Source organism: Kwoniella botswanensis, chromosome 1, assembly GCF_036426115.1.
Source record: "Kwoniella botswanensis chromosome 1, complete sequence".
Lineage (NCBI taxonomy): Eukaryota > Fungi > Basidiomycota > Tremellomycetes > Tremellales > Cryptococcaceae > Kwoniella > Kwoniella botswanensis.
In genome coordinates, this window is record NC_088599.1 from 8,452,125 (window position 1) to 8,477,554 (window position 25,430).

General features: G+C 45.0%; 10 protein-coding genes across 10 annotated transcripts; 2 read left to right on the forward strand and 8 right to left on the reverse strand.

Annotated features, from left to right (window-relative positions):
* Positions 1 to 231: 231 nt before the first annotated feature.
* Positions 232 to 2,917, reverse strand: L199_003176 (uncharacterized protein; the record flags this gene model as incomplete). Its single annotated transcript, XM_064888912.1, has 3 exons — positions 232 to 1,811; positions 1,882 to 2,490; positions 2,548 to 2,917. 3 exons carry the CDS (start codon positions 2,915 to 2,917, stop codon positions 232 to 234), a joined length of 2,559 nt encoding a protein of 852 aa, XP_064744984.1.
* A 1,141-nt stretch (positions 2,918 to 4,058) lies between these two features.
* Positions 4,059 to 6,415, reverse strand: L199_003177 (uncharacterized protein; the record flags this gene model as incomplete). The annotated part of the gene is made up of 8 exons (XM_064888913.1): positions 4,059 to 4,292; positions 4,382 to 4,623; positions 4,691 to 4,742; positions 4,812 to 4,936; positions 5,035 to 5,645; positions 5,718 to 5,782; positions 5,840 to 5,959; positions 6,086 to 6,415. The coding sequence occupies 8 exons, from the start codon at positions 6,413 to 6,415 to the stop codon at positions 4,059 to 4,061; spliced, it is 1,779 nt and encodes a 592-aa protein (XP_064744985.1).
* A 2,382-nt stretch (positions 6,416 to 8,797) lies between these two features.
* L199_003178 (uncharacterized protein) lies at positions 8,798 to 11,232 on the reverse strand (the record flags this gene model as incomplete). Its single annotated transcript, XM_064888914.1, has 13 exons — positions 8,798 to 8,851; positions 8,947 to 9,041; positions 9,098 to 9,212; positions 9,288 to 9,427; positions 9,498 to 9,707; positions 9,766 to 9,895; positions 9,956 to 10,042; positions 10,102 to 10,129; positions 10,208 to 10,316; positions 10,372 to 10,588; positions 10,644 to 10,818; positions 10,881 to 11,041; positions 11,128 to 11,232. The coding sequence occupies 13 exons, from the start codon at positions 11,230 to 11,232 to the stop codon at positions 8,798 to 8,800; spliced, it is 1,626 nt and encodes a 541-aa protein (XP_064744986.1).
* Positions 11,233 to 11,512: 280 nt separating this feature from the next.
* L199_003179 (uncharacterized protein) lies at positions 11,513 to 12,621 on the forward strand (the record flags this gene model as incomplete). Its single annotated transcript, XM_064888915.1, has 3 exons — positions 11,513 to 12,086; positions 12,200 to 12,306; positions 12,427 to 12,621. The coding sequence occupies 3 exons, from the start codon at positions 11,513 to 11,515 to the stop codon at positions 12,619 to 12,621; spliced, it is 876 nt and encodes a 291-aa protein (XP_064744987.1).
* A 698-nt stretch (positions 12,622 to 13,319) lies between these two features.
* On the reverse strand, positions 13,320 to 15,086 carry L199_003180 (uncharacterized protein; the record flags this gene model as incomplete). Its single annotated transcript, XM_064888916.1, has 7 exons — positions 13,320 to 13,752; positions 13,892 to 14,052; positions 14,323 to 14,655; positions 14,760 to 14,772; positions 14,830 to 14,860; positions 14,931 to 14,995; positions 15,061 to 15,086. 7 exons carry the CDS (start codon positions 15,084 to 15,086, stop codon positions 13,320 to 13,322), a joined length of 1,062 nt encoding a protein of 353 aa, XP_064744988.1.
* Positions 15,087 to 18,501: 3,415 nt separating this feature from the next.
* Positions 18,502 to 19,155, forward strand: L199_003181 (uncharacterized protein; the record flags this gene model as incomplete). The annotated part of the gene is made up of 3 exons (XM_064888917.1): positions 18,502 to 18,626; positions 18,753 to 18,860; positions 18,963 to 19,155. The coding sequence occupies 3 exons, from the start codon at positions 18,502 to 18,504 to the stop codon at positions 19,153 to 19,155; spliced, it is 426 nt and encodes a 141-aa protein (XP_064744989.1).
* A 458-nt stretch (positions 19,156 to 19,613) lies between these two features.
* Positions 19,614 to 20,842, reverse strand: L199_003182 (uncharacterized protein; the record flags this gene model as incomplete). The annotated part of the gene is made up of 5 exons (XM_064888918.1): positions 19,614 to 19,763; positions 19,909 to 20,070; positions 20,161 to 20,347; positions 20,503 to 20,710; positions 20,773 to 20,842. 5 exons carry the CDS (start codon positions 20,840 to 20,842, stop codon positions 19,614 to 19,616), a joined length of 777 nt encoding a protein of 258 aa, XP_064744990.1.
* Positions 20,843 to 21,097: 255 nt separating this feature from the next.
* L199_003183 (uncharacterized protein) lies at positions 21,098 to 22,260 on the reverse strand (the record flags this gene model as incomplete). Its single annotated transcript, XM_064888919.1, has 5 exons — positions 21,098 to 21,229; positions 21,300 to 21,458; positions 21,577 to 21,763; positions 21,854 to 22,037; positions 22,191 to 22,260. 5 exons carry the CDS (start codon positions 22,258 to 22,260, stop codon positions 21,098 to 21,100), a joined length of 732 nt encoding a protein of 243 aa, XP_064744991.1.
* Positions 22,261 to 22,558: 298 nt separating this feature from the next.
* On the reverse strand, positions 22,559 to 23,440 carry L199_003184 (uncharacterized protein; the record flags this gene model as incomplete). Its single annotated transcript, XM_064888920.1, has 4 exons — positions 22,559 to 22,645; positions 22,726 to 22,890; positions 22,966 to 23,152; positions 23,280 to 23,440. The coding sequence occupies 4 exons, from the start codon at positions 23,438 to 23,440 to the stop codon at positions 22,559 to 22,561; spliced, it is 600 nt and encodes a 199-aa protein (XP_064744992.1).
* Positions 23,441 to 24,049: 609 nt separating this feature from the next.
* Positions 24,050 to 25,231, reverse strand: L199_003185 (uncharacterized protein; the record flags this gene model as incomplete). The annotated part of the gene is made up of 6 exons (XM_064888921.1): positions 24,050 to 24,086; positions 24,158 to 24,264; positions 24,355 to 24,516; positions 24,631 to 24,751; positions 24,950 to 25,112; positions 25,192 to 25,231. The coding sequence occupies 6 exons, from the start codon at positions 25,229 to 25,231 to the stop codon at positions 24,050 to 24,052; spliced, it is 630 nt and encodes a 209-aa protein (XP_064744993.1).
* Between the last annotated feature and the right edge of the window lie 199 nt (positions 25,232 to 25,430).

Consider the following 25,430-nt stretch of genomic DNA (forward strand, 5'->3'; position numbering starts at 1 on the left):
GTGATCGGACACTCAATTGCTATCGTCATGAATCGCAAGAAGAGTCCGTAATATGACATGACATGACTTGATCACCAAAATCCCAATTGTATCAAAACGCTAAATGTATCAACTTATTCGGAAACCAAAAATCGAATGTAACAATATCTGGATTACACAATCAGATCAAAAAAAGAATAAAGACATACACAGTCAAAGAGTCTTCAGTTCAACCATACTATATATTCCAATTTAAGCCGTAATTTCAACTTTCACCTGCACTCCATGATCTCTCCCATCCATCTCTTCCTCTTCCAATTCATCAATCTCTTCCAACCTATCCTTCTCTTCCTGCACACGCTGGAGTTCTTCCAACTTCCTCCTTCTGAACTCTATATTCACAGCTACTAACCAACTTCTGATCAATTGAGCATGCCTCCTCCTGATCTCTCTAACTATCATCTCAGTCGTCGGTCTTTCATTCTCCTTTTCGGCCTCTTTCTCTTTCTCTTGAGCATCAGTAGTGATTGATTCTCCACTACCTAATTCTAATCGTTTGACACCTCGGACAATCTCATCTTCTGTATGCCTCTTGATGGGCAGGGCAATTAATGAAGATCTCGAGGAAGAAGGCACAGGTGAACCTCTAGGAGTGGAGCTTGAGGAGGCGATAGAACTCGATCGGTAGTGGTCGATTGACGATATAGAAGGTAAAGATCGATCTCCATCATCCCTCGTCGCCGGTGAAGATATAGAAGGTAACTTCAAATCTGGATCAGACTCTTCTGCAGTCAACAATGATCGAACAGGTATTTTCGGTGTCTTCTCCAAATCCAGATCCAAATCTTCAGGTTCATCAACCAATTCATCTTCTTCGTCCACCGCAGTCCTTTCGGCACTTTCCCTCGCACGAGCAGATAGACTTGCTCCGAGGGGTTGAACATGTCTATATGTCTTCTTGTAGAAGTCTTTGGGTGCCAAAGTAGCGGTGGGGTAAAGATTCTGTTTAGAACGTGCCAACGAATCGAACGAACTGAAATTATGATCAAGTCCATTGCCCGTACTACCTAGACCGGAGTTGGTATTACTGTATTCGTTCATGTTAAATGGTAATTCAGCGTATTGCGTTGGACCCAATCCATAGAAGTTAGAAAGGTAAGGTGGTTTACCGGTATTGCTAGATGGTAAATTATGTAATGAGCCTGTTGATGCTCTCGGTAAACCCGCTATGGGTCTCTTGGAAGGATCCGACAGAGTAGATACATCTGGCGCTGATCCGGTTCGATGTCTCATGCTTTCCAAAGAGGGGTATAAACCGCCAAATGAGATAGAAGGCGATTCGTTAGGCAATGAATGCGATAATTCAGAACCATTATCGATCTGAGCACCGGGGATAGGTATACCTGGCATTCCTGTCAAGCCCAATGAAGCAAGCTCGTCAGGGTTGAATAGATCTTCCACGCCATTGCTGTTGTCGGACAAGGGTGAATCGGTGTTGTTTGAGCCAGCGCCGATTGAAGTTGAATGCATCATAGGTTGAACGTGATTCTGGTGTTGACCAGCTGCGTCCCTTCCGAGCGAGATCATGAACTCGTTGAACATCGCCAGATCAGCTTCAGTCTTGATCTCGGGGACAGCAAGAGGCGGAGTTGGTCCATTGGAGGACATCGAAGAAGGTAATCCGCCACCTGGAAGAGACGGCAAATGCGGGTATGTGCCGATGGAAGCGTTGAGGGGTGGAGTGTAGTTGCTGTAACCAGACATGGGAGAAAGTTGAGGGAATCCTGGGGTCATTGATGGAGGAACGAGGTTGTTTAATCGGTGCATCATATCTGGCAAGGCAAATCAGATCAGCTTTTGTCATCTAGAACAACCATCAATCGGAGGCAAGATCAGACTTACCAGCATCGTAGATAGGTTCTACCTTTCTCTTCTTCATATCTGCAAAAAGACCATCTAACCCTTCACCACTTGAGTCACCTTGACTTCGTTTCATACCTATCTTGGTGAAATCGTCGAGTCCCGTACCAGCAGCTAACTGCGCGGCGTAAGCTTGAGTCTGCTGTTGATTGTACGCCAATTGCTGTAAGATTGCCATTTCGCGCTGTTGGTACGCAGCCAATTCCTCGTGTTGTTTTCTGTGTAAAGCAGCTAAGGCTGATGGCGATGGTGAGACTGATTTACCCTCTGAACCTCCAATATGAGGTGGCAATAGGTGATCGAAGGGGGATGAAGGATTTCTTGACGATGAAGAGGAGGAGGGTGATAACGAATGAGAAGGCGAATTGGGTGATCGCTGTCTGTTATTCTCGACTATGCGTGGTTGGGAATTGATGTTACCCAATGATACTCGCGAGTTGAACTTGGGATCTGTCGACGTAGCAGCTTTACTGAGTTTGTGCATTTGATGATGTTCTTGAGTATGAATACGTTCATGTTTCTTCAGATCCTGGGGTCGCTTGAAAGTTTTGGAGCAGACCGAACATGGATGTGGTTTGAGAGGAGTGTGGACTGAAGCGATGACAGTGTCAGATATGATTCACAAAGGTACAGATACATGATACTCACCTCTCAAATGACTAGTTATATGATCTCTCTTCACGCACTTTACCCCGCAATTCTCCCACCCACACGTCAAACAAAGGTTATTTGTGGACTTTCTTCCTACATGTGCGTTACATAAATGATCATACAGTTCATCTGGTGATGCAGCAACATGTTGACAGTCGTTCCATCTGCATTTCAATTCTTCTGAATCCTCGTTGATGGTTTGAGGTTGAAATGATGATGAGGTAGAGTATGACATGGAAGGTCGAGATTGAAGTTCAGGGGTGACTGGTTCGGGATCGTTGGATGAGGCTGATTCGGATGATCTAGGTACGGTAGACAGATAGTTACCACCGTTGGCGGTAGTTGACGGGAGTGTTGGGTACACCATCGTTGTTGGAGGATAATGACTGAGCAGTTCGGTATCAATGTCAGCGCCGTAATGTGCTGGCGTATAGAAGAGCTCAATGGTCAGTCACTCACCCCAAGTCACTGATGCTTGTTTGCTAGATGAAGCTGGCTCCGAAAGCGTGAGAGGAGAAAAAGGCGTCTTGGTGGGTAATCACCTATATGGTTCTAACTGTGTTAGTCGGTTGCTCTGAGTAATCGCCGTATGCTTGTGATTGTTAATGCTATGTAATGTATGTATGTGTGACTGATGGGGAGTGATGATGATAAGAGAGATGTAGGACGACAAAGGGGAAGTAGGATGTGATAAATGAAAAGAGATGATATGTTTATGGGGGTTATATCGTTATATCGCAGCAAATGGAGCAATTTGGGAGGGGGAAGAATTGCCAAGAGGTCGCCAAGCGAATTTGACCGTCAGCTTACTTACTTGGCAAAAACCGGGCCCAGACTTTCCTTTTTGGGTAATCCCGGTTAAGAGCAACCACAATTATGCATCCTCCATCCATTACACTCGTATAGACCCACTGCAACTCACATGAATTGCTAGCTGCATATGCATGCGATAACTCATGCACATACACATGCATATATTGCTGAGTCGATAAGAGTCAAGAGCCAATGGAATGATCGGGAAAACAGTAAGAAAGGTACAGGACCAATCAAGGCCCGTTCTCAACTCGCATCATTTCGTCATTACCAGTAATGTGCCCAGGCGTCCTCCACGTGGTTCAACGGCGCCGATCGACGTCGACTTGGGGCACACTTGGCATAGGTATGCCTGCCAATGTCTTCTGTTTGTGGCGGTTGGAGTGAATCCGAATATCGAGACTTGCGCAATTGAGCACGCAACTTTCTACTGGATCGTCAGCTAAACGAATAGGGTGACAAGACGGCCGTGTGATGAGATGATGTGGAATCTTCAAGGTTGCCAACATATCGCAAATCGGTATTCGAATGCTATCTCTTCTGCTCAAATGACTTTGGTAAGCTCTGACATATATATATATGAAATTGTGACACGTGAATGCTTTCTACCTGAAATCGTTACAAATCATTATACTTATACTTTCATCATCACATAGCTTCTTGAAGTCCCGCTTTGTCTTGTGTATCCTTCTACTCTACCTTCTATAACCCTTTCTCCACCACCTCGCCATCTGTTTCCTCTTCCAATAGAATATACCAGCCAGTATGAACAATACGCCAAATATAACGCCAACGGCGATACCTGCTTTGGCACCTTTGGACAAGCCTCCTCCGCAAGGTAGGGCTGGGTCACAAGGTTGCCCCGAGGGTATTGAGTATGTACCAGCTTGAACTTGGACGTAGTATGGGTCGGAAGTTTGATTGACGAGCTGCACAAAATAGAGAGATAGTGTCAGTGCAGGTACCATAAGTCATTGAGAGGAATTTGGAGTGGATGCTGCGAATTATGATCACCCACCTGCATTGCAGCCAGAGTAGGTATCATAGCATTATAATCCAATGCTATTTCAGTCTGCACCCAATCGTCCCTCCAATCCCAGAATCTATCATTATCCAGAGGTCCTCCGACCATCGCTCCATATAATACATAAGCCTCAGTAGGTGGTGAATCTCTTATATGTAAGATATCGGTTCCTCCCGACGCTGGAGCCGAGTGAGGATTTTGGGGTGAGTTGGGATGGGATCCGACCAGATACACAGCTGAGGAAGGAGTTCAAGTCAGCTTGAGAATTTACTATCGCTAGGACGTATCGATTCGAAAGCTCACCATTCATTGGGTTGTTACCTAACATGTACTCCAGCTGGCCATGAGCGAAAGCCTAGACCAAATGTCCACATAAGCCTCACAGCCTAGTTGTGCTACAAATAACATACCTAGGAGAACTTACGTTATACTGATCTGTTTTCTCTTGGCTCGAAGCAATAGGCGCATATCTGAACATCAACATCGCGATAGCCATTGCAGGGTTGAGTGAAGCTTCATCCGAATCCCCGTCAAAGTAGAGTAGACCGCCTACGATATAAATACGATGATGGTTAGCATGACCATACATATCCCAATTACCAGTGTATATGCTGGGATTATGAATCGCAGTGGATAACCGTACTCACCTTTAGTCAGATAACTCCTCTTGAAACTCCCATCGAGGATACTATCGAAATAGGCTTCCGTCTCGTTCCTCCAGCCCGTCAAGTTTGTATCTAACCCTACTTCCAAAGCCAATCCAGGTCGGGTAATGGCCACTTCACTGAACATGACATATATGGCGGGTATCGCTGAATCCCAATTCCATACTTCCTTCAGGCCCGATAAAGCATATCCGACATACCCATTATAGGCATCTAGGTAATAATCCGATTGGTTGGTAGCTATAGCCAAGGATAAGGCAGATAATACATAGTCATCTTGCCAGTTCGATGAAGCGTATGCTGCGACCTCTTCCCCTAGACTTTCATAGTAAGTCGACTTTGGGCTTGTAGAGTTGGCAACGTCATACAACGACCTAGCGTGCGAGAGGAGAAGAGAGGAGTAAGTGGAATTTCCCAGTGATGGTGAGATAGGTGGAGAAGATGAGGAGGTCAGGTTGTAGGATATGGAAGGTGTATATAGCATCGAGCCAAGCGCAAAGGCTGCTGCTGCTGAGGACCATGCGTCGGTGCCGGGAGCAGAGGAATTAACGGGGTATGCCGGTCGAGGTGTCGGTATGTTCTCATCGCCGCCCCTGTGCAGTGCGTAAGGATTAGCCCAAATAATGTTCAGGGTGATAAAAGATACAATGGATAGATCTACTCACCAGTACGCATTGTCCACATCACCAGAACCAACTTGCACGAACAGAACATCATCGGACGGATGAGCCTAGAACCATTTATTAATAATCGTATGAGAAGAGATTTTTTAGAGCCTGAAACTCACCTTAATCAGCCAGTCATACCCCCATCTAAGTGTACCATCGAGATAAGCCGTCTGCTGAGCTTGGTCGTATCCTTCTCCGTGCGTAAGAGCCCCCCAAGCCAAAGCGAAAAGAGTAAATGTCTGGAAAAGTGTGAATCAGATGATTGGCATTTCTTCATCAGCACGTGCCCCTTATCGTAGATGATGAATATTTGCATACTTCACTATCTGCACCTTCATCATGTGATGGATGATATAAGTACTCACCAGAGGAAAAGTCGCTTTAATATAGTCCCCCGCATCGTAAAACCCTCCTATCAAGTCCAATCCATAATCCTCCCCATCTTGAAGGGCACTATCGTTCCTCCATGCTACTCTATTCGCATACGATCCTTCGCTCAGTCTACCTGACCGCTGTGCATCGTAAAAGTACAATGAGTTACCGAGTATGTTCGACCATTGTGTGTTGGGGGTGGCAGTGGAAGAGGCTAGACCTGCTGATGCGGTCGGAGGGGTGTAAGTGGGTGAAGGCGTGAGTTGAGCCGTTATAGTGGGTATGCAGAGGGAGAGGGAGAGAAGGATGAGGAGATGTGACATCTCGAAGATGTCAGGTGGATGTCGGTGAAGTAATAAAATGATGTTACTGTAGACAGTCCATGAAGTTGGGTATGTGCTGTGTTCTTTCGTATGTATGCGCCAGTGCTGGTCGAAAATGAAATTATCTGTGATTGAGCTTGTATCGGGCGTATGTTCCTTCTTTTATGCTTTACACTTGGCTTCGGACTGTCTTCTACCCAACAGTGATCAGCACAGCCTTGGTAACGATGATACTCATATGTGACTTACGGGGAACGGAATGCTTAAAGTAGAAAATGTCGAAGTCGAGAATACGAAGGCTTTCTTACACCTGCTCGTGCCTGAGTATTGATCGTCCCGCTACCACATGGTGAAATGATGTCACCACAAGCACAAAAAGGGAACAGCATAGGTTGACCAGGTCATTCCGCTCCTTTGCTGATCTATAGCGTTCTCCTCGTACCAAACGGTAAAAATACGTGCGAGAGAAATCAGCTTTGGAGGAACATGATGATCACTCATCATGAAAGAAAGGACATGCATGATGTTTAAGAAACGGTGGCGAGTAAAAGAATACCAAGCGAATAACCAGAAACAGAGAATGGCTGGAGAACTTGTGCTGGCTGCACACATGATGAAGCTGCTATGCGGCACATGCATATTACGTGTCATACTTCTGAAATGCACCTTGTTGCCGAGATTCCCTTCCACCAGTTTAATTCAGCATATCTCAATGGAGAAAAGAATTCGAACTTGATAAGAGTGGCATACCAAGGAAAAGTCGTTTTGATGCCTCGTGTTTAAGGCGTTTTGGGGGGTTTCATCAATTTCCTACGATTACTGTCTGTTTCCTCAATCCAACGTTTGTTTCCGTTCTATCTTTCAGATCCAGATCCGACTTCATGTCTGGATCTATTGAGAATCTCGGGCAACCATTGGGGCACATATGGGTTGACAAGTATGCTTTTCATATGTTATTGGGAATCTCTCAAACGCGCATTCCTATCTTGATGAGCAGTATCGCAATGTTACAATCTCATGATCAGCGACTTAACCATGGTAGGATGAACCGGACTACTGAAGTGGGGAAGTGAACACCCATAGGACTCATCTCGGCTATTATCTTTGATGTGAACAGAATCACTAGCTTAGCCCAAGTCCAGGTCATCAAAGGACCTTGATATATACTACGTATCTACCCTCCCCAAGCCACTTTTCGTCCAAGAACACTCTTCTTCCGGGGTTTTCCCTATCCAATCAGGACAACAAAAGACGTCTATGATCCAAGTTTAGTTTCGCTAAGTTACCATCATGAGAATAAGTTGTGTTTTCATTCAAGTGGTAGATAGGAGTCTAATCAACCAACTATCATTTTAAGGATCTATCCTCTGGTCGTACATACTGTACCGTTCTGATGGGAATCCGATTTGATCGCTTCCATATTCTCGAGTGCATGATGGTCCATCCTATGACGCCACCACCACTATGATCGAACTAGAATCAACTATCCCCCACTTCCCTCATTCGTGTTAACCTTGAGGTAAGGCAAAGCGGCGAACCCGTACGTCCATCAAAGTCATAGAGTACCATAAATCAAGATATATAAACCTCTCTCTCCATCGTCTCTTGATCTTTCTTTCCTCATCAACGAACAAACAAATAACTCAAGATACCACTTCAACAAACTTTACGAATAACTCAAACACAAACAGCAAGAATGGCCGCTATCTCCACTGTTGTACGTCCATCCTGTTATCATTCTTCCTACTACAATTAACAGTCCTCGTTTATATCATTCATAGTCCTACGTTAACAAAGATTGCGAAACCTCTTCTGATGGATCTTGCTCCACTCACGGATCTTCCGGGTAAGTCCCTCTTCGCTCTTTCTCATTTTCTGCTCCTTGACTGACGGAAATACTACATGAATAAAATGTATATAGATGCAACAACTCCAACTCCATGCCTGTTAACCAATGCAACTCTTCGGGAACTAACGGAACCTGCTCTTCATGCGGAGCTTCCTCGTAAGTCTAATCATTACTCTTACCTCCCCTTACTCTGCTTTCACAAGAAGTTGTCAAGAAGTACTAGCTAAGTCATCGATTTATCAGGTTGCGCATGCTCCAACTGCGCCTGTTAAATCAGGTGTGGGTGTCCTATCTCTCGATATTCCGATCAAGGATATATATGGGATAAAGACCATGACTAAGGCGGAGGATGGTTCATTCACTTCATTATTCGCTGGTTTTCTTCTCATACTTTGATACAATTGGAAAACGTATGTAGGTGTTGTTGGAGAGTAGGTGGCACGATGCATGTTCTTGTCGGTGAATTGGTTGAAAGGATTTGATCAGAGCATACTGTATGGTGCATGTGCGTAGAATACAACGAATGGAGGATACTATGATTGAGTGGATGATGGAAACAGGATGTCTGATAAGGTTTTGGGCGAATTCTAAGTACATACGGCCGACTTGTCAGCTGCATCCCTCAACACCACTTGATACAGCTGCCCTGAGCTTTGCAAGTGAAACAGAAACGACAGCTCACCTTGAGTTCCAGTACATGAGTTATCGCTAGTCTTCCGTCGCTGTTTTCTCCAATACCCTCACCACTCACAGGCTTGAGCTTAATGTGAACACCGGCTGCGATCAAATTCGACATGAGTCATGTGATACAGTGGAGGACAAAATCGACTCACCAGGTAATCTCGAAGGCTCCTTGATCCTCAACATCAATTCAAACAGCGGAAACGCGTTCAAAGCGGCGACAGCCCATGTGAGTACCATCTGCGAGCTAACGGTAGTAGCTCGGAACTACTCATCGATGTCAGCCACGTAATCTCACGCAGAACGGTGGTTATGTGATGAGATCTGTGAGAGTAGACTTACCAAAGCGAACAAGCCGTAGTACGTCAAAACCGTAGGAAACAGGAAAGCTGATACGGTAAAAAGCAAAGTACCCAAGAACAGCTGATCTACATCATATTCGTACGAATCCGTTCTTTGTCGAAGAACATTCCACCTTTTACCTAAACCATGTACAAATGACCTGATGAGCTGTTTTTGACCATTAGGACAGGCAAAATCAAGAGAGCTCACCTCGGAAAAGGTTCCATAAACCGCTCAACGACTCTAATTGCCAATTGAAGATGTATCTCATCAATATATGACAGAGATACAAGTGCGATGTGAGGATGGTGATCGTATCTTTGAGTAAGGATAGAGTGAGAGTCAGACCACCAAGGGAAGAAAGGGCGAAAAGCCGGATGATCAAGGGTAGGAGAGTATCCAGGTGCGGTATCATTATATCTATTCATCTCCCGATCAGCTGAGCTTCAATCAATGAATTGAGATTGTGATGACTAACCTCCCCATTGCTGCATGACCAAACCCAACCCTGTACAGAAGAACTGACTCAGGGGAGTGTTCAATTTCAGTCCTACTGGCCAGTCATTCAGCCATTTTAAAGCGATGATAGGCGGTTCAACGAGATATTTCTGTGGTTCCACAATAATTAGCCCACTATCAGCAGAAGGAGTATGCAATCGTCGACTCACTTTGATAGATGAAATGATCAAGTGCTGAACAAAAGGTGAATATAAGAGTATAACCTGTCTTGCCGAATAGCCCAATATCACATCGTTCTTTCCGAGATTCTGTCATTAGCTTACATACGTTTAAGAGCAGTACATCACAAACTTACAAAGACTAGCCATACCGTATTCCAAAATCTAGTTCAATGCCTCTATTTCAGTTATCTCATCGTACAATGACTGCAAAGCCGACAAGATAGAGAGGGATGTACACACTGGATGTATCTCTCCGATCTAATTTCAATGCCTAGACCAACTTGTCGGGTACTCATAAACCGTTCGGGTCCTTGTAAGCCTTGTGAAAGGCGCAAAGCAACTTGATCGACTGGAAGTTTCAGATCTCAGCACGGGCTCATGCGACGTTATCAAGACAGGCTTACTGGTAGAGCTGGAAGATCGGAGTGATCCAATCGATGTGTGATAGTTGAGCATGAGGTACAAGGTCTGTGCGCAGATTCTTAGTGGGAGAAATAGTATCGCAACGAGATGAAAGACACTTGGTGACCAGTTCAGCTGATTACTGTTGAATGGGTTTCCCCTAGATTCCGAGGTAGCCATACTGGATAATACCCTTTGAGCGACCTTCGATACGTTGATCTTCCACAGAAAGTTCAGCTCAAACACATCAATGGGACTTTGGGCTGACACTTACGAGGCTTATGACCTCGTCGATATCTTCTCTTACTGTAGAGGATGTCCGGCTTACGCCGTATCCATCTTGACCTGCCATTGCCTGGCTCTTAATCCCTGTGAAGGGTGTCAAGGTCCGAAGAAAACGCAGACGAGTCGGATCAGGTGGGGTGTAAACTACCACTTGAATCGGTTCTCTATGTCATAGGTTTGAAGATCAGACACACTCGATATGACGTTAACTGATTGCAGCACATACGAGAATGAGATAGGTATTTTACCCTTGTTCAGCCAGAACGTGATACCTTCTCCTGAACCTGTCTTTGTCGCGTGAGCAGGCTGAGCATGCCCCAGCAAGCTGAGAGGGCAATGGGTTCCTGCTGCCAATGTCGCCTTGTGTAGATCTTGGTGCCCATTGATCTGTAGCGCACATGTATTGTCAGCCCATAGACCCATCTGATGACACGAAATGCAGGAGCTTAAGTGTCAAGCGAAACTTATCTCACCCAACTATCCACAATGTCCACCACACATAGAGTATTCTCAATCCTCCACCCTACAACGAGTCCCTCATTTGTCTGGATCCCACTGCTTGGCCAAAAAACTCTCATCTGAGTTGTATGTGTTTCTCTATTTTGTACATAAGGAAACAAAGTATCGCTAGACCTGCTATCATCGTTGTTGACAAAGTCGACGGAATTGTCTGGAGCCCCACCGCATTTGCTCGTTCGGAAATTCCGAGATTCTGCTCAGTTGTGTGTAGAGAATATATGAGCCTTCTTGATCAACATTCCAGTACGTGCAACAGTTCTTATCACCTACGTACAATCGCTCTTACACGTGAGAAGGGCAAACTCCTTGGTCTGGAGATCAAAATCGAGTCTTTCCATCATGTCTGCTTCACCAGAGCTCGAAGCTCAACTCGACCTTCTTCAACTACTCACCTCGATGTACACGTCCACCGAATTGCTCTTACCTGAATCCACACAGTCCATACTAGACACATATTTGGAGGATCCGTCTTCTGATCTCAGTGTCCAAGTAGTGGAAGAGCTGGAATGTGAATTGGAATTACCCATAGATGAGTACAACGCCAATTCCGAGAAGGTCACATTCCAATTATATCTGTCGACATCTATGAAAGACGTGAAGATTCGGTTCAAACAACCTACATATCTGAACAGAAGTCAGTATGAGAGCCTACTTCAGGATATACCTCAATACGATGAGAATGAGGAATCGAGCGACTACATCTTGAACATTATAGAATCTATAAAAACAAGTTTGCAAGTTATACTAGAACAGTCGACTTTGCAGAATCAAGGATTAGAGGTGAAAGAAGAAGCGCAAGACAAACAGATAGATAGAGTTTGGTTCTGGTTGCCTTCTTTGTCAACTAGAGAGAAGAGAGACGATATGGTCAATTTTGCTAAGGAAGTTGGATTGACGGGATTCGTGCTGGCTGGTAAGTTGTTACCTCTGGTGTATTCTGACCGATTTGGTCGCACTCCTCTCTCTGATCGTGATAAGAGCAGCGTGTCAGATCAGGCTGATAGATTAGGCTGTTACCGAACCTAGGCAAACCAGGTATACTATGTGTCGAAGGCAATCCTCAAGTGATCGATAAGTACATGTCAAGGATAAAATCCGAATCTTGGTCGGATATACCAAAACATCATAAGAAGGTGAGTGCCCGTCTCAGTTTCCGTTGCAATCACCCTCAAGATCCTGCGATCATTTGGATGTCAGGCTACTCATACGCTCTGATAGACCAAAGCTAATGAGCTTTGTTGTCGGAATGATAGATAACAGAAAGACTTCGTCGGCCTCTCCCAACACCCGACAAGAGGGCGTTCACCGATATGAAGGAAATAACGGATATAATACCGCATTATGGGCAATATAACCATCGAGGTGATATGAGTGAAGTCAAGAGGTTGATGGATCAGTGGGGTGTAGGCGAAGATTTCGGTGCAGTGGTCATGAATAGCGGATCATGATATATCGATTGGATGAAAGATGACAAGCGAAAAAAGATCATGGCATATCTTGGAGCTCACACCAACGTTCATCAAGTCCAGGTGGAATATCTATTAATTGAAGACCTAGCCGCTGGGACCAAGGTGTGATTTGGAGCTGCGGGCTCCACTTCCGGCGACCTAGATAAATGAATAGACCACTCAACATACATTCTTTGTATAGGCAAAGCACTCATTTATATACCTTGTACCTGACGATTTATGATATACCACGCATTTCCCATTATACATACAAATAAGTAACTCACCCAAACCTCACAATCACGACTGCACTTTGTATCTGGCAATCTGATAATGATAAAATGCGTACACATTGACATTCGGGATATCTCGTCCCAATCTGGGTATATCACTATCCAAAAATAGAGGAAAAACGTAGAGGGTATCTGAGCTCCAATACGTATTACAATAAATAAAGATGGCAAAGGCAATATGTCTAGAGACACCAAGAGAAGAAACCCAGAACCAGAACCAAAAGAGATTTAAAATAGAATCCAATCGATGAATCCGATTATAATGATGCAGTTGTATGAACATGACGTTCAATGACCTTCTTAACCAAGATCATTCCACTACTCTCCCGATCGCCATCGAGTATGGTAGCTGATCGATGATGTCTTCCCGTACCTCTCACCGCTTGCTAACTCCTACCTAACGCGCTAAAACCTTCTTCCATTACCCACAGGAGCATAACCTCTCTGACCTTGTTGAGGAGGCGGACCACCTCTCATTTGCTGTTGCTGTTGCTGTTGTTGTGGCGGAGGTGGACCTCTATAATTACCCTGTTGAGGAGGTGGATTACGCAAGTTGGGGTTATTCCTGTACGTTTGGGCTAAATTGCTCGCAGGATGCTGTTGTCCAGGAGGTGCTGAGGAAGCTATTCCCGGTCCACTTCTCGATGGCAATGATGATGCTATTCCCGGTCCAGGTCCACCCGATCTAGGTCCGTTGGATGGAGGGACTCGCTGTAAGGGTCCAGGATTGGGTCGCATGGACGTAGATGCTGGTGATGAGGTGGCAGCTGGTGCGGTGGCTGTGGAAGCAGGTCCAAGTATACCAGCTTTCTTCTCAGCAGCTTGAAGAATTTGATCACTGCGAATATCAGATAGAGGGTCAGCGAGGAGACGAAGACTATAGCGCGCGGGAGGAGATGGAATAGCTGAGGGGATACATAGAACGAGGGAAAAGGAGGAGAGACATGATGCAGGTCCAGCTCGTAAATCGAACTCACTCTAACAAATTTAAACAAGCGCAACAAACAACCCATTCCACACAATCCTCATTCCCTACACCCAATGTCTGCCAAACTTGCTTCTCATCTTCCGTCTTACCAGTGACAGTTATTCTGGTACCACCTCCCTTTTCAGGTGGGTTCTTGGCAACTTTACCGAACTAACGGGGAGTAGGGTGATTGAATTTCAGCGCTAGATTCATCACATGCCATGTGTCGCCTTTGTCCCGCTTTATCTGATCTTCTGCCCTTCCTCTTCCTATCTTAACCACGGTCTTCTAGAATGGTAATCTGAACCTTTCCTGTGGTGACTCATGATTCCACTAGGTGTGACAATCGCGCTATCACCCTGTCACTTCATTCCCCTTTATGGTTTTTCTTTTCCTTCTCGCCAATCTCGCCAGCACTGATAATATGGAAATACGACTCACCTCAATTCTCTTAGGGGGAATCTGATGACCAGCATATTTAAAGTAAAACATCGTCCAGAACTCAGCATTTGGATTGGGTTTCGAAATTTGGTATAAAGGTGTATCGTCTTGGTTCACTATCTTGTAGATCGGGGACATTACACCTGTATTCTCTATTGTCCATCTCAGATCCCTCGATGCCTCGCATCGCACGACGTTATGTGGTTGCTTGTTATTGACTGTAGGAAGGGATGAGGAAGAATGGCCTGGTTGACCTGGTCGGGCCGGGGGAAAGAGCTTGGCGACGCATAAATCACCTTGAGGAGAAGGGGTGAGGAGGTAGTTGACTCGATTCTACGGAGAGGTCATAAAACCGAAATCAGCATTATCCCACGAAGTAGCTTCAGTGAGATCGTGGCGATTAAGCTGAGATAGCAGGTGTGACAAAGATAATTCACCTCTTCGGTATGCCTATATGTCCAAACATGAGCTCTATTCAGTCGACCTTTAGTCTGCGAGAGCACTCACAAATAGGTATACAGTATCTGATTCGGTTGACCTGTCATCCACCATCCATCGTGTCAGCTTCTTTAATCCCTCCTCATCCTCCCTTCCGCCATAAAACCCACCATGAGGAGTAACAATCAACGTTGGCAAGTGATTCGGCATCGGCGCATGATGCGGAGACGTGAATCTATCATACACATCGTTCAGCAGAAGCTCTTGTTTCGTAAATATCGGATGTGAGATACCACTTACACGGTATATATAGCTGAATTCGTCATATGATTGTGGTATAGAAAGCATCAAGCATTACACACACAGATGGGTATCACAGATATACAGGTAAGCAGAACAAATAATGATCGAAGGCAGAGATTCATGTAGGAGGAAGAACAAATCATCACGTTAGCTTCAGCTCAAGCCGCTTGATATGATTTTATGGTAAACCTTTCACACCATCCACCATCCATTTCCCTCAAACGCGTCCCCTCCTTCCTATGTTACCACCTGAATGGAGCGACCTGCTCCTACTAGGGGGATGAAGTAGAGCTACGATGTGGGCATTCCGGATCGAATGTACTCACCCGCCATGACTACCGTTCCTTCCTGTTATTGCTTATCCTGATTTCTTAAGCTAGGTTGATTGATATCAGGTGTGGTCGTCAAGGTTTCAATACCCCTTCTTTCCTTCCTTTCTACGTCTTATGCTATATAACCCTTCTATGTATCGGGTTGATGAAGTGTAGAAGCTGTTGTCGAACACGAGGTGTGGTTATCGTGTGATGAAGATGTAATGTCGATCTTTGTTATGGTTACTATGGTGGCGAGAGTGATAGATTGTTTATTGTTTATCTGTTTCGGGTTGTTGGATGATGATGATATCCTGCACTAGTACGACTACCCCGCGTAATGTTTCGATTGGCCTTGACTTGACCTGACCTGTGGTTGCAGTGTCCAAAAGGTGAATATATGACTGAACTGAATATTCCCTTCTTGCTTTCGATTGGGTGTATATGTATTCGAAATGGTCGTCTGAGCTAGTCTTCGTTGATGGTCAAGTGGATAATGCCCATCCAGTATTGTTTTTATTGACAGAGACAGGTCAGATGCTGCTTGACTTGAGGTCTGGTACTGGCCATTTTGTAATCATCATTACGATTCGTTGATAATTGTGGTTACAGTCAAGCCACTATTCCCGATTAGAAAAGTGAGATAACCCAATAGTTAAGCTCATTTGATACCGGCTGAACGGGAGGCGACTGTGCACCTGCCCTGTCCTTTGGCATGGGTGTCTCATTCTGTCCCTGAGTCACTTACTGTTTGATCGGCAAACTGCCACACTTGCTGATCAACGCATTCGGACCTCGGTGGCATCTTTGCCGTTTCACAAAGACCAACTGCATCGGGCTCGAGACTGCTTGTCCTTTGGCCAGACCACGAATTCATCACAGCTCCAGAACAATGCTTCTGCCGACCCCATGTTCAGCAACTGAGCTGCTTTAGCACCTGTCAGTATCAGAATATTAGCCTTAGACCTAACATACTGGACGTCCATCGTTCGACGCTCCAATGTAGTGAAAGCTCTATCGTTGGGCGGGCAGGGATTGCTCCAAAGGCTTCAAGCTGAGCTTCCTAACTGCATCCTTTCTCCCCTTTGAAGCGAATTTGGGGGGATGCGTGATTTGTAGATAGCTGTATACATGCTTCATCCCAGAGAAGCTACAAAGGAAGGCGGAATAGCTTCTTGTTGTGGAGCGATTTATCGAAGGCAAGCCATGACTTGGCGGGGCTACATAAGCAGGTTCGTCCCCCGGGGATAACCCAGGTCATCGCACTTCCTCACACACCAACAGATATCCCAGATCGTCTCATCACTAGGCACTGCTAAGGAGTAAACAAGAATTAACCACTATATTATTTAACATCGTCAGCAGTGACACTGAAAATCAAGACCACTCTAGCGCTGTCTCACTGACCTCAGATCGGTTGCAAACATGGCCGAGAACCAATCGTCGGCTGTTACTGACCCCACAAAGGAGGACCTTCAACAAGGAACTCGACGAACCTCAACCATCAATGCCTTAGAAAACCAAGGGCACCAAACCAGTCCGACCTCTACAAGATCTGATCTACCATCACTTCCACCTTTGTGCAACAGACCGGGATTTTACAGCTCCATCAATGCTTTATCCTCTGAAAACTCAACTTTTGGAGGATGGAGGAGTCGATGAACGTACAAAAGTATGATGGATTAACGCTACAATTTTGGAATGGGTATTTGATACCGTATGCAGTGTGATCGAAGTGTTACATATCGTTGGATGGCTGATTACGAGTTTCAGTGTGACATCCAGAGGGGGTGGTATGCATATGCGTATTGCCATTGACCCCACATACAGCGAGGATTTGAGGACATCATGAGCATAGGAGGAAAAAAGGTTACTCGTCCAAGAATGCACAAGCCCATTTCCTTGTCATCTACAGTACAGCTTGAGTGAATTTTGGCGCAAGTCAGCCAAATCTAGTTTGCTTGTGGATCTTACATGTTACACCTTCTCTCATGCTCATTGCGCAAGAATTGTTTGCAGCCATACGCAGAGTGAGGACTGCTCTTTAGCTTAAAGTAGTCATCGCTTGCAGTCCTCTTGGTACAGTATAATACCCAGGTATAAAGGCCGTAAGGAGCTCATGATCATCTTTGCCAAGGTGTTTTCATCTCTTCAGTCGCAGATCCGGTCTGCTGAGCCTAAGGAGAGTTATGCTGGGGAACAAATCCCTCATCGTCTGATTGTCAGGTCGGCGTGCCCGGCCTATTATGCCGTAGATTTCAGTCAAGTCCTTTGTCTTGGAAATGACAAGTCAGAGGTCTGAATACTGTTCCGCAAGGAAGCTAGGAGCTGTTTACGGTCGGTACTAAGAGGGGACCTTCGTGGAGCTAAGAGAAGCAGGTGACCCAAAACACAGCGATCGATTTCTTCTTCCGCCGCCGCCGTCCCCAGGGAGGAGAGAAGAAGTACCACACCCTTTTAGATAGCAAGTGCACAATCACGTAATCGCATCACGATCACTGTAGACATGACGCGGAAGGAAGAAGTCATGTAATTTTTTGTACCTTTGACACTGTCACTTTGTAACATTCAAGCCGACTTCAAGCGGACTTGATTCAAGTGCTGTGAAAGTCTTCGGGCGAGGTTGGATATTGGCCCCCAGTATGCGCTGTTTGACACCGATACCAGCGGAATCTCACGAGGACACCCTTTCTCACAAAAGAGCGAGACTCGTAATTGTTGCAGTTTGAAGCTCGTTCCCTCCGCGAAGCCTGTTGCAATATATGACAGAGAATATATAGGGGTTCTCAGTTATGTCCCTTCGATACAATGCACTCCGCTCTGTGTCTCATCCCTGAAGAAGCTCGGCAGTGATGTATGTACTCTACCCCAACTTTCAACGAAGTTCTAGGGTTCGCAAAAGATAACGATGTCAAATCATTGGAGATACTCCCGTATATAAACCAAACATTGTTTCTATCCAATAATTGGTCACTCCAATACAGCAAAATGTAAGTGTTGCCTATCAGACTCAAAGAAGATTACATCAATCTCAGTCACAAGCTTTGTGGCATATACAGTAAAACAGTGCTGACTTGCTCTTGCCTCTAGATTTTCAACGTAACTAAGATACCATTCACCTGACAACATGGCCGATACTCAATCTTCAGCCTCCACATCCACACAAAGAACAATTGGCAGACCCTTCTACAACGCTTGTGATCCCTGCCGAAGAAGCAAGATCAGGTGTGAACCATCTGATGATCAGTCATCGTAAGTACGATCGTCCGGTCGCGCATCTTCGCTCCTTCCCCCTTTCACAAGAGATTTGGAAGCTTGTATAGAATCCAGTTGCTCATCTCATCACCGTTGTATGATGACTATATATACATATACCAGTGCGTGTAAGTCCTGCATCAAGAAGAGAATCCAACATTACTGTGTTTCTACCCCTCACAAGGAGTTCTATCAGCAAAATGACCCCCTGTCGAAGAGCAAGCCAGAAGAGTGAGTTGCTTTCAGCGTCACATGACTATTGGCGAACATCAAATCTAATACATACTACAGACTGGAATACTGTATGGGACTGATTATTTGACTGTGTCGTAGTACCACTGCAACGCAAGCTCAAGAAGACATTTACACTGCCGGCACCACCACCTCGGCCACCTCTGCTACTGCTGCTACTGCTACCAGTTATGCGCCCGGGTCTGATATGCCTTCCGTCATTCCTTACGATGTAAGGCTAAACGGCTTCTATTCCAGTGTCAATGAGGACCTCAACTCTACTATCAACAAATAGATTCAAAGGAGTAACACTTGTCCTGCACTGTGGAGATGCCACTTGATCGGGGGCTCTTGGGGTATTGTACCGAGACGACGAAAGGCTTTAGCCATCGCAGATGTGCTTTCATATCATTATGTCCATGATCACCTATGCAGAATCACGTGTTGAGATTAACTTTGGTTTCCACGGAACACGCATTCGAAACGTGTTGCCCAATCTGAACTTCGAGTATGTGCAGTATATACATCGAGAACAGTGCACGCAACAGCAGCCCGCTTCATCTGCAACGTGGCTTCAATCTAAAGGTACCCAGAGCAAATTTCAATACATTTGATCATCATTATATCGGTATCAGCCTGCTTTGAGCACTGCGTCACAATCCAACTCCGTGAACTCGTTCATATACAGAGCCTTCACAATCCAGAATTCGTTTCCTCAGTTACAACGGTACTGTACGGTATAGTATACTGTGATTAATTGCCACATTTATCGATCGAAGGTTGGACTTGCAGTTCGATATCAATATCGTCCCTCGTCCTATCTGCACTTTCTCCTGGAGGATCTGTGAGTTTGATCTTGGAACATACTTGAGTGATAATCGCCGTTGATAAGATGATCAAAATCTTGTATCAAAATTGAAACACAGCAAAGCGCAATGGACATTCAACAAAGTCAGCCCATTTTTTCTTTTTCCTTTTGCTTCTTGTTATGCCGTATTTGAAGAGACGATGTGATGTGATGCAATACTGAAAGGGAGCTCGGACTTACCGGTATGACGAACACCAAAAACACCGTATCACGTATCGAACCTTCTACTTTCGGTACCACATCGGTTAGATTACTGTCTAGACTAAGTAGACCAAAACCCATACCCATAAGAACGAAGATTGGAGAATAGATTGATGCGATCCATAAAATCCCGGTGGAAACCTAACGATCCAAAAACAAAACCGAATGATCAGTAAAAGTGACGGTGCTATAGATAGTATGATTTATTACAAGTACAGTATTAGGACTTACAAAATAGCAGTCCGGAACAAAAGGTCCCAAAGAAAAGGATATAACACTCAGCCCCACCAGTACCAAAGCCACATGTGAGAACGCCATCCAACCCATTGTTGGGAAGTTCTCGATGAAGGTTTCGTTAGGCGGTAGATGTAGATAAGAGGCGGTTGGCTTGAAGTGTAAAGATCGTTGACAAATTGGTCTGGAAATTTCCAAATACAGTACAGTGTATCAACATCTAACAGAAACTTGATCCTACTGTACCACTACTTGCACATTATTCGTACATCTTTCGGGTACAATCTTCATAAAGTGAAGATCATGAGGTTCATCGATGATGATGTATAGTATACTCACCTTTCATGATCGTATTTCATACATCCGCCCCCGGGTCCAAGATGGATAGAGAATCCCACTTCCCTCGTTGCACTGGTAGTGAAGTTGAATGCCTCGTATATGGTATCAGTTGAATTGACATAGACCACTCCTTTGAGTTCGTACAGAGCAAGTGTAGGGAATGTTGGAGGGGAGAGGATGACAAATGTTAAGATCAACGCCGTCAATACTGGTGGTGATTTGCACTATGAGCGTCATCCCCGCAGAGACGAGGATTCAGGTCAAACATACCTGGAAGGATCAGACATGAGATTTGTAGTGCCCACCCAACGTGCCTTTGAAAAAATAGTGTGGTTCTCATTCTGTTTGATGTTCCCGTTTGTATGCAGTATGGTATGAGATATGAGTTGGTCTCTTGCGACTATATACACTATACACTCTTGAGAAATAGCAATCTGGTGGTTTAACTTGTCTTTACCGATGAGTAGGAAGGTTCAGCAAGTATCAAAACGTCATTGTGCTATGAGAAATACATGCTCGCAACGTCTCTGATGATTGTCGCACTACAGTACATACTAACACAAGAATCGTACAGCCATTCCTGTACAATGTCGAATCAACCTAAATTATTTTCCCTGGGTCTCGGGTCAAGTTCGACTTCGTCAGCCAGATCAGGTGGTGGCGGATTTATCTTTGGCATCATACACCTCAAGACTCCAATGTAGATGGACAGAACTAGCTGTAAGAACTGAAGCAGGGGTGGTGATGAGTCAGCATTTGAGTGGTTTAGCCCTTAGTCGTATACTGTGTGTACTTACGACAACTACGAATGGCAATATACAACTCAAACCCCAATTCACCTCAAACTTCGGTATAGAGTATTTGAGGTGATATCCCACCTGACCGGAAACTATCAAGAGGGATACAGCAGAGAAGATCGACATGAATACTGTGAAAGGGAGGAGAACGATCGTGAACTGGCAAAACATGATAGATTGACATTAGCCACTATCAGACACAACGTTTCCTGTACATGACGAATACGGAAAGCGGTGCTTAGTGTTCGAGACACAGAACGATATCTTTATAGCTTACAGGAAATAGTCGAGGAAAGAATGGTCCTAGCCCGAATGAAGTCGTAACCACAGCCTGCATAGCAGTATTGATGTGGGCGCTCGCCATGATCCGACCAACAGGGAAATGATTGGTTACATTCTGATTAGATGGGAGGTGTAAGAATCGTGAGGATGGCTGGAAGTTCAATGTATATCGACTTAGACGACTGGAGAATCGTGGTAGTTTAGAGATGCCATGTGATCACATTCCTCTACCGACTGGATCTGGAGAGGAAGCGTAGTATGAGACCACTCACTTGTCTTTCCCGTACCACATACATCCCTCAGATGCACCTATTCCTATCCCGATTCCCACCCATTCCATCCCTATCCTATCTGAAGATGGCACCTGAACGGACGAGGTGGCTCTGATACCGCTGAGTTTCGGTGTGGTTGTGAGTGTGGGTATGGAAATGATCAGGTCAATGATGAAGCTGATTACTGTGTCAAGTGAGCCAAGAGTTAGCTCACCGACATGCTCAGAGTGATCGAGCGTATCAGGTACGGTATGTTACCCTATTTGAGCTCTTGTAAAGTACGATTGGATTCATAAGGAAATAACGTCAAGAATTTGGGTTAAACCTGATCACCCACCTAATAATATCAAGATGATCGTATACTTTGTCCAACCCACTCTTTTCTCAAAGAAAGCCGAAGTATTCATGTTGACTCTTGAATGTGATATGTATGACTACATATTGATAGGAGTCATATGAGAAAATAATCGGAGGTGTGCCGATTGACAGAAACAGATAGGAGTCAAGTTGTTATCAAACATCGCTTTCAAGGGGCATCGATCATCCACACACATCCAAGGTCAAAGCGTGAAGAGGCTGTGCGGAGCTATTCGGCTCATCATATACATACAACTGAGTCAGACACACGATCACGATCACTACAAGGTCTCTAACAGAATGAAATATGAATTTACAACGTGAACAGTCTGGGACTACTACCTAGAACTAGACTTTGGCTACTAGTGGTGGGTCTTTCCTCTTGATCTTCCTTGCTGTCCCAACGGTCCCTAACAGCCCACAGAGGATGAAGAACTACATCAAGCATAAATCATTCATCAGTGTGTGTATCACGATTTTATATATGAACATTCTGGGTTGACGGAAAGACTTACCAGTCCAACAATGAACATACCCAAACCACCTCCATACTCAGTCTTGAATTCCGGTACAGCTGAATCCCCCTTGAGATGTTTATCGATCGACAGTTTGTAACCTGCAATGACGAGGAAGGTGATCATGCCCCAGAAGGTCGCTAGTAACATCAGAGCGTTTGATACCTGTACAGCACAACGATACACAATCAGCTGCACGTCCTCAGATATGAGCCGCACATCAAGAGTAAATTGGCTCACCTCAAAGCATCCAGGTATGAATGGACCTAATATCCAGAAGATGTCACCCAGGGATACTAATCCAGTGACTATATGCACCAGCGCTAGACCATTTGTATTTCCCAGGCGTTCAGTGAGGGTTTGGTTCTCTGGAAGATGGAGATATGTGGGAGAAGGATGAAGATGGAAGGTACTCTGACATATCGGACTTGTGGTTGGGTCAGGTACAGTGGAGAGCGTCAGTCAGCAATCACCTTAAATTCCACACTTCCTGTATGATATATATACTGTACTACGAGTTGTGGGATATACCTGATGCTGAAGAGACGACTCACTCTTCTTCATCAAACCACATACACCCACCACTAGGTCCAAAAGCCATTTTGATCTTGGCCTCTTCCTGTACAGGTAGTATCGTGGTAACGTTGACTTTCGAAGTACAGTGGATTAGATCTAATTTAGAGATTCTGGTAGGTGAGAAGCTAAGGAGGAACATAAACAGGACCGGTATCGCTAAATCAGAGTAACGCACCATTCTATAGATTAGTCGCATGTACAAACATGAGACTCAGTGGTAAGGAGCGGAACTTAAACCTACATATCGTGAAAATCATACAGTTGTATCCACACCATGAGAGATGTCTTTGAAAGAATACTGTCGTCCGCATCGTCACGAATATAGTCAACTGTCAACTGATAACGTCAAAAGTTGTACTAATGATAATGACCTGTTACAATCGAAAGGATACGCTTGTCAAGAAAGAATCAGTGAAAAGGAAAGGGGATTGTGAGCAGAAGCGGACAAACAAGGTTACCGAATGTGTATCGGTCATTACTCATCCTGTTTTCGTGATTGCGTAGATAACTCTAAATCATATCATTTCATGAGCCGTATATCCGAGCTCGAATGAATTGGCAACATAGCATCAATTCAATACATCCAAAATATTATAGAACCATACTTGCATATATGCACATATTCAAAGATCATATAGAAGGGAAGATAGTTATACAGTGAACAACACCAAAGAGGGGGGGGGGGGGGGATCTGGACGGAGAAAAGAGCAGGCCAGGAGATTGACATAAATCACGGCTTGGGACCACATTAGTAAGTTCCTCTTCCTGCATGATTACGTTGCCAGCTACATAATACACATGACAAGTCAGCTCTTATGAGTCGTCTTCGAGCGAATTTAAGCAAGATACAACTCACAAGTATCGCCTTCTATATCCAACGGGTTTCTGTTGAACAACTCTGTCCGATCGATATCTTCCGAACATCCCACAACCGGCGAGACAAAGAGCTATTGTGACAGCGACCTGCACAATAACAAGAACAGCACGGTCAGCATCTTGCCACTTGACGCACCGAGTGGAAAGGGACATTTGTGAATGAGCATCCTAACTTACCGCACCACCCAAGGCCAACCAAACACCATTCCCAATCCTGGCGTCCAAAACATCATCCGAAGCATCCTCAATTCGGTGTCTCGCGACCAGAGCCAAAGTGAGATCTAAGGCCCAAGCGAGCCAGGCTGTGAGGACGGAAAAGAATAGGGAGATGAAAGTGAACTGCGAGGTAACATTGTCAATTTCATCTCTTATGACAGAATAAAATACTGTATCATTGACAAGTAGGATATTGCGACAACACTGGAGCAGACATTGTTGCATTCAAAGACTCACAATTTCCCAGCCCCTACTGGCGCACAACCAAGCAAAAACTGACCAGACCAAACTCAACCCCGCAAATCCAGCGGCAATCGCATTGAGAATCAACGATCCTGCTAAACCTTTGATGACCGCTCTGGACAATCCACTGTTATCTAATCCTAGGAAATTCTCATCGAACGTATAGCCTACCGCTGGGTCGGTACATGCTGCATTGGAGGAGTAATCGAAACCGAGGAAGATGGAATTGCAGTATCAGCCTAGTTTAACCGTAGAAGTCGCCAAAGTGTGAGGGGAAGCTGGATCTTTATGATGTCAAAAGCAGAGCACTCACGTCGCTTGACCACCCTGATAGCATAATCCGAAAACACCAGCGTTTGCACCCAACGAGGTACTTCCGGTTGTTCCACTTCGATCGAACCTTACTTGCAGGAGATAGATGGATTTGATTATTGGGACGGACAGTGTGACCAGAAGCAGGAGGATGAATCCTGCCACTGTTGTATAATCTTGCGGTCAGAAAATGGTCTCAAGGTGGCCGCAGGATAAGAAAGCGGCCGTAATCTGTCTACTTACAGGTGAAGAAGAGTGCGGGGAACGCTGCTTTGGCTAACATATTGGTACACTACTGGACTACGTAGGTAAGTTGAGAAGGGGTTGATGATTGGGATTGGGAGTAGAGATGATGAATAGCAGAAAGTGATTATGCTGTGTTCACCAATTTCATAAGTGGTGCGCAGCTCATGATCAGAATTGCTCGAGTCATAGCGATACGTCGGAGTTGAATCTTGCTCAGGTTGGTTGAAAGGAACATC